Raw genomic sequence first — 12,308 nt, 5'->3', positions numbered from 1 at the left:
AATCTCAGTTCCTTCATTTGTAAAATGGCACAGAGTAAACACTATGTGAGCAGATAGCATTGTTTCTTCTCATCTGGATCCCATGCATTTGCAAATAACCTCCCTGAGGGGTACCTGGAGTGAGAAGGTCCCCTACAAGGTAAAGAGAGGGTACTTTGCAAATTGAAGGCTCCTTGAGGACCGAGACCAAAGCCTTGAGTCTTCCCCATTATGGGCACACAGCAGGTGCTCAGAGATGCAGACAGGTCTGCTAAGGGCAAGGAGGGAGTAATGGGTGGTGGGCAACAGGCCGCTGTGAGGAATCAATGAGCTCACTCAGTGGAAGCACTGATTGGGGTATCTGGCATGCTGGGCGCTGCAGTGGGTTGGAGACCACTGGAGAGGAAACCCAGGTTCACTTCCTGAGGGAAGACCCCTCAGGGAGTGTCTGGAGACAGGGCTTGGGGCTGAAGGAGGAAGGCAGTGAGCCAGCCCTTCACTGGTATCTGATGCAATTATGGGGGAGAGAGGGGCAAGAGACCAATATGTATTGTGTTTCTACTAGGTGATAGGCAGTGTGCCCAGGCCTGTAAGATTCTCATAATGACCTTCGGAGGAAGCTGTCATTATTCCTGTTTTAAGCTTAAAAAAAAAAAAAGAGGCTTAGAAAGGTTACAGTGGCTTCAGGTAAAACGTAGTGAATTAAGCACGTGCTTTTTTTCTTTCCTGCTTCCTCCCACAACCACAGTGAAATGATAATGGGGTTAAAAGGTATAAATCCCAAGGGACAAAGAGAGAAGAGTGGAGAGGTCAGTAGTTTTTGAAGAAGGAATGTGGTTGGATGTGTAGAAACTGGCCTTCCAGAGGGGAAGGCCAAGGAGAAACAAATTGTACATGCATTTTGCAAAATAGTTTGGCAGTTTCTTATATAAACATGAATCTACCAGAGCACCCAGCAGTTCACCCTGAAGTGTTCATCCAAGAGGAATAAATAGAAGGGAGCGTGGGGGGAGGGAGACAGGAGGTTGGGTTGCAAGTCTGTGCAAGAAGGAGTTCAGCCTCCAGATCCCCTACTGCTTCCACTGGGGTCACACCACTACCCCAGCCCCATCCAGCAGGAGAAAGGAGAGTATCAAGAGAAACCAAATCAGAGACTTTGGTCTTGGAGGCACCAGGAGGGGTGAGATGCATCGTGGAAACAGGGAGATTCAGTGAAAACAAGTGGAATCCCAGCAAATGGAGACTTTTGCCTCCCAGCCCAGAGATGAAAGAGATTTCTTCTCTTGAAAATTGGCTGGGCCAATAGAACGACACAACAGAAACTGACATTTTGGGGGTTTCTCAACAAAATGGTGGGTCCTCCTTAAATAAGGAGCCTCCAGTCAGCTTTTGGTGCCTCACTCTTTTTTTTTTTTTTTTTTTAGGAAGTGATGCATAATTTATATACAGTAAATTACACGGATCCTAAGTATACCGTGTGTTAGGCTTTGACAAATTGATACCTGCTTATAACCCACACTCCTGTGAAGATATAGAACATTTCTGTCACTCAGAAAATTCCCTAATGTTGGTGCCCTATATATTCCCTAATGTAGAATATATAATGTTTATCTATTCTAGATACAAGACTTTCGTCAGTCCTTTCCAGCCAGTTCCGCCCCCACCAGATTGCTCTGCTTCACATCAGCATAGACAGGTTCTGCCTGTTCTAGAACTTCATGTAAATAGAATCATACACTATATACCCATTTGGGCCTGGCTTCTTTTCCTTAACTCTTGAGGTTGATCTACATTGTTGCATCTATCAGTACTGTGTTCCTTTTTCTATTCCAGTAGTATTCCATTATATGGATACACAATTATTTATCTGCAAAGGCTTTATATATAATAAAATGTACCTATTTTTAGTGTATGGTTTGATGAATTTTGACATCTATGTATATATCATCACAATTAAGATATATAACATTTCTATCACCAACAAAGTTTCCCTCATACTCCTTTGTAGTCAATCCTACCCCTGTTAGTGCTAGGCAGACACTGGCTTTTTGTCACATACAGTAGTTATTTCTGTTCTAGAACTTTATGTAAAAAGATCCACATATATACAAACACACACACATACACACTCACAAACTTTTTTGGATCTGGATTCTTTAGCTCAGCAATAAAGTTTTCAAGATTCAAAAAAGAAAACAATTATTTATCTGCTCAAACATTGATGGACATTTGGATTGTTTTCAGTTTGGGACTATTTTGACTAAGGTTGCTATTTATTTCCTTTGGATGAACATTTCAGGGTGGAAATGCTGGGTCCTAGGATAGATTCATATTTATATAAGAAACTGTCAAGATGTTTTTCAAAGTGATTGGACAATTTTACACTTCCAGTGTGAGAATCTGACTGTTCCACATCCTCTTCCAGTGTTTGAGAATCTGACTGTTCCACATCCTCTTCCAGTGTTTGAGAATCTGACTGTTCCACATCCTCTTCCAGTGTTTGAGAATCTGGCTGTTCCACATCCTCTTCCAGTGTATGAGAATCTGACTGTTCCACATCCTCTTCCAGTGTTTGCGAATCCGGCTGTTCCACATCCTCTTCCAGTGTGTGAGAATCTGGCTGTTCCACATCCTCACTAACACTTGTTGTTTTCAGTCTTCTCCATTTTTGTTATTTCAGCAAGTACATGGTCCTACCTCATTATGGCTTTGATTTGTATTTCCCTAATGACTATGAGTACTTTTTCATATGCTTATTGGCCATTTGTGTATCTTTCTTTGTGAAGTGTCTGTTCTGGTCTTTTGTCCATTTTTTAATTTGGTCTTTTTCATTTGATTGAGTTGTAAAAATTTTTTATATATTTTAGATACAAGTCCTTTGTCAGGCATATGTATTGCAAATGTTTTTTCCCAGTGTGAGTTTGCCTATTTATTTACTTAACGTGCCTTGAAGTATCTAAAAACTCCTGATGAGAAGTTTTTAATTTGGATAATGTCTAATTTTTTTCTTTTAAAAATCTCCTTCATTTCTGATGATGTCTAATTTATCATTTTTTTCTTTATAGTTAGTCCTCAAGGTTGCAAAGATATTATCCTATGTTTTCTTCTAGGAGTTTTACAGTTAAATGTGATGGATTAAATCATTAATTTATTATTATTATTATTTTTACAGACAAGGTCTTGCTCTGCTGCTCAGGCAGGAGTGCAGTGGTGCCATCGCAGCTCACAGCAGCCTTGAACTCCTTAGCTTAAGCGATTCTCCTGCCCCAGCCTCCTGACTAGCTAGGACTACAGGTGTGCACCACTATACCTGGCTAATTTTTTAAATTTTTTGTAGAGATGGAGGTTTTGCTGTGTTGTCCAGGCTGGTCTCAAACTCCTGACCTCAAGAAATCCTCCCAAAATGCTAAGATTACAGGTGGGAACCACTGCAACTGGCCAGTTTTACAATTTTAGCTTTTACATTTAAGCCTATGACCTATTTAAAATTATTATATTTTACATATGTTGCAAAATGGAGTCAAGGTCTATTTTATTTTATTTTTTGATGGACATCCAGTGGTTGTAGCCCCATTTTTTAAAAAAGACTTTCATCTCCCCATGTAATTGCTTTGGCATTTTTGTGAAAAATTAATTGGCTGTATACACGTGGGTCTATTTCAGAACTATTTTCTGTTCAGTTGATCTATTTGTCTGTCTTTATGCCAATATCCACTCTCTTGATTTATGAAGCTTTATAGTAAGCCTGGAAATCAGGAAGTGAGAGTTCTTCAACTTTTTACTTTTCTTTCAAAAAGTTGTTTAGGTCTTTGCATTTCCAAGTAAATTTAGGATCACCTTATCAATTTCTACCAAAAAAAAAAAAAAAAGCGCCTGAGATTTTGAATGAAACTGTGTTGAATTTATAGATCAATTTGGGGAGAATTGGCATCTTAGCACCAGTAAGTACTCCAAACCACAAATATGGTATTATTTTCTTGTTTATTGGTCTTCATTAACTTCTCTCAGCAATATCTCATAGTTTTCATGTAAAGGTTTACACATTTTTCATTGAAGTTTTCATAGGTATTTGCTGTTTTTGTTGATGTTATAAACTGTATTATTTTATTAATTTTCCATTTTTTAATTGCCACAATATAGAAATACGGTCGATTTGCACATATTGAGCTTGTATTCTGCAATCTTGCTAAATTCATTTATGAGTTCTAGTGGCTTTTCTTGGGCAGATTCTTTAGGATTTCAGTAAGTGATCGTGTCATCTGTGAATAAACAGTTTTACTTCTTTGTTTTAAATTTTTACAGCTCATATGTTTCTTGCCTTATTGTGCTGTATTGGACTTACAATACACTTTTGAATAGAAGTGATGGAAGTAAAAATCATTGCCTTTGTCTTGTTTTGGGTAAAGCAGTCAGTCTTCTACCGTTAATTCTAACATTTGCTGTAGTTTTTTTTTTTGCAAATGATCTTTATCAGATTAGGGAAGTTTTTTTTTATTTCTATTATGCTGCAATTTTTTTAAAAAAAAAATAAATGGGTACTGAATTGTCCATTGATTTTTTATTTATTTTTTATTTTTTTCTGAGACAGAGTCTCACTCTGTCGCCCAGACTGGAGCACAGTGCTGTGATCTTGGCTCACTGCAACCTCCAGGTCCAAGTGACTTTTATGCCTAAACCTCCAGGGTAGCTGAGATTACAGGCATGGGCCATCACGTCTGGCTAATTTTTGTATTTTTAGTAGAGAAGGGGGTTCACCATGTTGGCCAGGATGGTCTTGAACTCCTGGCCTCAAATAATTCTCCCACCTTGGCCTCCCAAAGTGTTGGGATTATAAGCATGAGCTACCTCACCAAGCCTGTCAATTGATTTTATTTATTGGAATATCATAGGATATTTTCCCTTTATTTTATAAATGTGGCAAATTACATTGGTTGATTTTTAAAATCTTAAACCAGTCTTACATTCCTGGAATAAACCCCAGTTGTGACTGATGTGTTATTTAATATTCTATGGTCTGTGGTTTTCCATACTTGCAATGTTTTTGTCTGATTTTGGTATCAGATTAACGCTGGTCTTAGAAAATGAGTTGGGAAGTATGCTTTTTGGAAGAGTTTGTTTAAAACTTGTATTTATTTCTTCCTTAAATGCCTGGTGGAATTTACCAGTCTTGGAAGATTTTTAACTTCAAACTGAATTTCTTTCAAGGTATTGGGCTAATTCAGTTTACCTGTTCCTTCTTGGCTGAATATTTATAGTTTGCGTCTTTTAAGGAATTTGTCCATCCCATCTAAGTTGTCAAATTTATTCACTTAACATTGTACATAATATTTTCTTATTTTCCCTTTACTATCTGTAGAGTCTGTAGCATTGTCTCCTGTTTGTTCTAGATATTGGTAATTTGAGTATTCCTGTCCCTCTTTTTATCATTCAGTTTACACAGGAGTTTGTCAATTTTATTGGTCTTTTCAAAGAACCAGCATCTGGTTTCATTGATTTGTCTCTATTGTTCTGTTTTCTATTTCACTAATTTCTACTCTTATCTTCATTTATTTTACTACTTACTTTGGATTTAGTTTGCTCTTGCATTTCTAATTTAGAACTTTGATTTTAATCCCTTCCATTGTGTATCCTGACCTGGACGTTCTGGCCACTTCAGAAGCCCTGAACCCCATTTTCTGTCTGCTCTTCTCAGTGAGACATCGTGCTGTGCTTGGATTCCATCATCCTGTACTGTAGTCCAGAAAGTGCCTCCAGGCAGAAAATCTGGATACAGGAGCAACTAACAAGGGACTCCTTTCAGTATAATGCCTATAGCACCCTTTCTTTTTACCTCCTTAACCCATGTGCTTGTATTCTTTAGAAAAATAAAATAGGAAGGTTAAGTAACTTGTTTCAGGTAGATCCTGGATTTGAATGAAAAATTATTTATTGTCAAAGTTTGTGTTCTTAGCCCTGCCCCAGGCTGTATCCTGTTGATGCCTGGATCTAGCATGATGCTGTGGCCTGAGAGCTTTAATAAATGCCCTGAGACATCCTTGGCTCCGGCCTGGGAGTGGTCAGATTTCATGGAAACCAGACTAGAAGATGGCACTGCTGCAGCTTTGGGGCCTGTGATCTGAGAGCTCCATGAACAACCTGGGTAGGAGGGTCAGCACCCATATCCGTGGCCTGTTCATTAGTATACAACTAGTGCCTAAGGATCAGCTGGCATCCACTTGGCCACTAGGGCTATGGCTGGTAGAGATAAACCTCGCTTCTTGATGGATGACAGAGACTTTCAGGCTGGACCTAGTCCGTTACTGGTTTTTCCAATTACTGAGGTCCCTCTGAACCTCACTGGGCAGCAGCAGGATGGGCAGTGAATACACAGTCAGTCTCTTCTAGGGTAAATGCTGGAAGCCACCTCCGAGCATCCAGGTTGAGGCAGGGTCCTCCACAGATGGCAGCTATGGGCAGGGAGCTCTCCTGACCGCCTGCTTACTGTGTCCCTACAGTCTGCTCAGACACGGGGATGCATGTTTCCTGCCAGAGGAGTGCCCCTGCACTTGGAAGGGGAAGGAGTATTTCCCTGGGGACCAGGTGATGTCTCCTTGCCATACCTGGTAAGTGAGGGTCCCAAGCAGGCTTTGCTTTTTTGCTGGGAGGGGGCATGGATATGGGTGCATGATCAAGAGTATAGTCTAGCATTCCCCTTTCGTTATGTTTGTATTCATGTTGTGTGTTTGTGTGTTGTGTGTGGTATAGGGGTTTGTGTACACATAGGAGTATATGCATACAAAGGAATATTTTTGTTTTTACATAAATATGTTTGCTCAGTCATGTATGTGAATGTGTATACATGCATATTTGTAACCATGACAATTTGTTCGCATATTTATATGAACATATGAGTGTGAGTGCAAATCCAAAATGCATATGTGCATATGTGAACATGCATGTGCATGGATGTATATAAAAAGACGGGCATTCACAAACTCAATATGTCAGTGAATATATACAATTAGAAATTTGTATATGTAGACAGGTGTGTTTATATATACTTTTGTGCATATGGAGGCATTTAAAAATGTGTGCACATGTATGTGAAAAGTGTGGCTATATGTGTAAAATGGCTATACGTATTTGTATTCACATGTAAGTGTAAATATCTATGTAAGTGTGCATTGTGTTTGCTTGTGAATAGATACACTCTTGTGTATGAAAGTATGTGTGAGGGTATTTGTTTAGTAATGTAAGTATGTGTATGTGGGATTGTGTGCACCTGGATTGGATTCTATGGAAACAGACTCGGGGCTGGTTCTGCAGGGCCTGTTCTGGGACACACAGCGGTGGGTAGGCAGTAGATAGACTCAGCTTTCTGATAGAGAGAATGCTGGGGGAGGGGATGAGAAATTATAAATGTGCCCTGATGCTGGAGAGTAAAACCAGTCACTGTTCCAATTTCGAGAACCAGCTAGGGGTGGCCTGAGGTGAGCAGGAAGCCCCTGGCACTGGAACTCCAGGGCCCAGCAGAGAAGCTCAGAGAGGTTCTATCTCAGAGACCCATCTGGGTAGCTGGAGCATGGCCCCCAGTCCCTGTCCCATGATGGGATTGAAACCACCCTGTTCCTCTGGCCTAGAGGAAGGCCATAGTGTTTCTTTCTGTGTTAGAAGCAGGGTCACGGTCAAGCCCATCTGCTCCAAGACTGGTTTCCTCAGATACATCAGAGTGCACTTGTAGGGTCGGAGCCCTGGCTGTCTGACCCCAGAAGTCCCTGGGTATAATGTTAAGACACAGACCTCTGCACAGGCTGTGTGCTCGTTTTTTTTTTTCTTGGGATTTTGTGACTGTGGTGAGCCAGAGCAGACCAGGTATGCCAGGCACATCAGGTGAGAGACTGGGGATGGCTGGCCTGGATTTGCCCAGGGGTGCTCAGGCCCTGAGATGGATTCGCTTCCATCACTTCACTAGACTCCAGATACTGTAGCAGCACCCTCACCCTCAGGCAGGGGATAGCTGAGTTACATTGAATCCTCTCCTGTGAGTGCATTGTGCTCATAAATCAGAACCAAGGCAGAGGTGGTGAGGAGTCTGGAGCCAAGGCCGAAGAGCTGGGATTATTTAGAATTTGGAACCCTGACTCGAAGAGGCATATGCCTTCATAGGAGAGGCTGACTGGCCATAGGTTGGGTGTCCTCTCTTCCATGGAAAACTAGGAGATAGACGGGCAAGTTTTTACTTTTTAACTCAGTTGTAAAAGTTCTGCCTCCTAATACACGGACAAACCTCGACATTTGCTCTCGAAGGACCTGCCACTGTGGCCCAGATTCCAGCTGCTCTCCCATGGGGAGGTGGGTGCTGGAGATGTGTTGCGCTGGTGTGACTTGAGCATTTGCTGTGATCTCTTTACCAGGAGGGAGCCCGGCTGCCCATCTCTTCCCAGCTCTGCGTTCCATGTCGCCATGGTCTGCAGCATGGTCAGCCACAGTGGGAGTATTTCCAGCATTTATGCATTTATGGCTGAGTCGTAGGTCATGTAGGTGGGTGAATGACGGGATGGATACACATACTTAGGAAGCCGCATGGACTCAGTGCGTGACTGAGTGTGTCTATGGCACGTGATTGGAGAAAGCCTACCCCTCATTGTTGCTGTCAGACACGGAGCCCAGGGTCATGCCCCTTTACTTCCAAATATTTTGGCACTGAGCTCTGTGACTCTTGCCAACTCTACTCCTTCCTTAATTCTTGGAGATTTTGGTATCCATTTAGAGGTGCTTCTAGTATCTTCCGACATCTCAGATTCTTCATCCTCTCTTGCAAAGATCTTTCTCCATCCTAGTGGAGTGAGGGGTCATCTTGTAGATGTTGCCATTCCCAACAACTCACCCAGCCCATATCCCAGTGAGTCTCACCTCACCTTCTGTCTTTCTACTCCACTCCCTCTCTGACTCCCTCAATACTGCAACCCCACAGGGATTTCTCATCCATGGTCCCTACCACCTCTCTGCTGCCTCTCACCCCCTCAATGTCTCCCCTTCCCTTTTACCTCAACCTGTGGTCCGGAACCATATTACTTCCTTGAATGCAGCCCCACTTCTCTTCCTCCTCCTGCTTTGCCCTACTTGTTTGGCAAAACCACAACCTTGGTGACATCCACACCTTTACTTCCTTTGTACCTGCATCCATGCAGCTGAATGTGACTGGAGGGATGCGCAAAACCCCACTGCCAGCTCTCATTTTAAATTCATGGGCTCAGAAGGGTGGAAAAGGCCCTTAAAGCTGATGGGCTCTCAGACTGTATTTCCTGGGTCTCCTTTGCTCTTTCATCCCGCTAGATAACTATTCCACTCTTTCTCTTCTCTCCTTAAAGCCCTGACACCTCCTTCCCTCTCATTCTCAGCTGATGATCCTGCTTCCTATTTCCCTGAGAAAATTAAAGCCATGAGAAGAGAACTTTCCAGGCTCTATACCCAAGTATTTTGCCTGTACAACAGATGAACTAAGTGTCCGTGTTCCTATCTAAAGCCAATTTCTTCACTTGTCCTCTGGGTCCTAGCTCCTCACTTGCCCACCCAAGGGCATCACTGCAGCATCTCTCCCTCTTTTCTCCCATATAAGCAATTTACATTCTCTACTGGCTCATCCCTATTGCATAAAAATATATTGTTTGAAAAAATTCCAACCTCCTAGAAACTGCTCCATTTCTCTGCTCGCCTTTTATTGCAAAACTCCCTGAACACTTTTTCTATACTTGCTGTTTCAACTTCCTGTTCTCCCATTCCCCTTTAAGCCCTTTCGGTCAGACATTTTCTCCATCATTCCATCGAAACTATTCCTACTAAGGTCACCAGTAACTTCCATATTGCCATATCCAGTTTTCCTTTCTCAGTCCTCACCTTCCTAGACCCGTGGGCAACATTTGACACAGTTGATCACTTGTCCATTATTCCCTCCTTCTTGATACTTTCATTCGTGTGGCTTTTGGGACACTACCTCCTCTTGCTTTTTCTCTGACCTCTCTTCCTGTTCCTTCTCGGCTTCCTTCATTGGTTCTTCCTCTTCTCCAACATCTTGATATTGGAGCAACCCAAGGGAACTCTCCTCCTCTGTATTTATACTCACTCTCTTAGTGAACTCACCCAATCTCATGGCTACAAGGCCCATCCATAGGCAGAGGACTACCAGATTTCTACCTGTAGTCCAATCCATGCTTCTCAACTCTAGGCTCACACATCCAACTGCCTACTTGACATCACCATATGTATGTCTAATGGAGGTCTCAACTTAACATATCCAGAACAGCACATCTGATCTTCCCCTTCAAACCTGCTTCTCCCTCAGCCTCCCCTATCTGAGTTGATGAAGACTTCGTTCTTCTAGTTGCTCAGGCCAAAAAAAGCTGGAGTCAACCTCGTGTCTTGTCTCTCACTACCTATATCCAACCTGTCCACAAATCCCTTTGCTTTTACCTTCATAATACACCCAGAATCTGACAACTTCTCAGTCTCTCCACTGCTGTTACCCTACTCCAGGCTGCCATCATCTCTTCCCTGATGTGCTGCAGTAGCCACTCAACTGGTCTTTCTGCTTCCCCTTGACCCCCTTGAGCTTAGGCTCAGTACGGTAGCCAGAGTGGAACATAAATCACAGTGTCATTTCCATGATCAAGTCTTCCAATGCCCACCCCCTGCTCCCATTCCTAGCAGGAGCTAACCTTCCTATAGTGGCCCTATTGGACCCATGTCACCTGACCCTCCATTGCCCCTCTGAATTCCTCTTCTACTCTCTTGCCCGTACACTCTCCATTTTAGCCATGTTGTCTCCCAAGTGTTCCCCAGAGCCTTTGGAGAGGCTGTATCCTTTGTTTGGAACAACCTTCTTCCAGATGCCCATGAAACTAACTCTGTCACCTCCTTTACATCTCTACTCACATGTGCCCCAACCACCCTATTTAAAATTGTAACCCACTCCACCCACATTCCCAGTGACCTGTATCCTGCTCTCGCATAACACTCATTGCCTTCTAATGCACTATAGTACATACTCGCACTGCCTTATTACTTTTTATTTAGTGTATCTCTTCTTCCTCTAGAATAAACATTCCCAGAGGCAGACGGTTTTCTTTTTTTGCTGTTTTATTCATTGATGTATCACAAAATTTTGGAATAATGCCTGGGATATGGTAGGCACCTAATATTTGTTGAATGAATTGGTAAGTGAATGAACGGAGTGGTAAAGGGAGTATGGACTTTGGAGTTAAATAGATCTGGGTTAAATATCAGGTCCATTACTTATTGGCTGTGTCTTGTAACCTCTCTGAGCCCTGGTGTCTCCTGCATGAAATCACAATCTTGCCCTTGAGACTCCTGTTATAGGTTGGTGTTTGTTGACCCCTTTGCCAAGGGAGACAGTGCGCGTGCATTCGATAGGCCATGGCTCTGTCATGAGTATTCAGGTATGGGGTGGGTGTGCTCTACGAGCTGGTCTGGGCCTGTGTGTTTCAGTGTGTGCCAGCGGGGCTCATTCCAGTGCACCCTCCACCCTTGCGCCTCCACCTGCACTGCCTATGGCGACCGGCATTACCGCACATTTGATGGGCTCCCGTTTGACTTCGTGGGGGCATGCAAAGTGCACCTGGTCAAGGTGAGTTCCCAGATGTTTCTGCCCAGCTGGCTCCATGCAGACCTGTCAGGGCACCGTGGTGCTCTGGACTCCAGTCCGATGCAGAATTGGGTGGTTGGGAATCTAAGCCCTGAGTTGGGGCTGTCTAGAGACTAGAAGAAGTGCTGAGATGCAAGCTCAGGGCTGGATGGAGTTCACCAGTCCCGAGGTACCACACTGCCGGTCTGCTCACCGTTATAATCTTGCTGTATTGGGTCCCAGTGCTTTTTTCTGTCTATAATAGCAAGAGCCAATGCTTTTTGAGCTTTTATTATATACCTAGGGGTCTATTGGGCCATATTTTGTGGATTATTTCACTTAAATATCACAGCAGCTCTGCAAGGTAAAGTTTATGGATCCCATGGTATAGATGTAACAATTCAGGCTAAGGGAAGTCAGGTAACTTGCCCAAGGTCCCCCATCAGTCAGTGGTAGAGCTGGGGTCAAGTTTGACCAAGAAATCTGATTGGAGAGTTGGTGTGCTTAAAGGAGTCACAGGTTATAATTTTCAGCTCACCTGGAGGAAGAAAACTGGTGATGTTGGGGGCACAGTGAAGGCAGGATCCCTACCCCAGGAGGAAGGGGCATGGCCATGGTGGAGGAGTGTCACAGACACACCCAGGGGACCTTGGTTTTGCTAATAGCCTATCTCATCTTATAAGAGTGACATCAATAATAAAAATAACAT

General features: G+C 42.9%; 1 protein-coding gene across 1 annotated transcript in view; it reads left to right on the top strand.

The window, feature by feature from the left end:
* LOC105486963 (otogelin) overlaps positions 1-12,308 on the top strand; it is a 108,496-nt gene that overhangs the window by 31,760 nt on the left and 64,428 nt on the right. The window contains exons 22-23 of the mRNA XM_011750160.2: positions 6,474-6,581; positions 11,464-11,602. Of these exons, the coding sequence (XP_011748462.2) occupies positions 6,474-6,581; positions 11,464-11,602 (247 nt within the window). The remainder of the gene's footprint in view (positions 1-6,473; positions 6,582-11,463; positions 11,603-12,308) is intronic.

Source organism: Macaca nemestrina, chromosome 12 (genome assembly GCF_043159975.1).
Source record: "Macaca nemestrina isolate mMacNem1 chromosome 12, mMacNem.hap1, whole genome shotgun sequence".
In the NCBI taxonomy this organism is placed as follows: Eukaryota; Metazoa; Chordata; class Mammalia; order Primates; family Cercopithecidae; genus Macaca; species Macaca nemestrina.
Note: the sequence above shows the minus strand (reverse complement) of the source record. Positions and strands in the feature narration are given on the sequence as shown.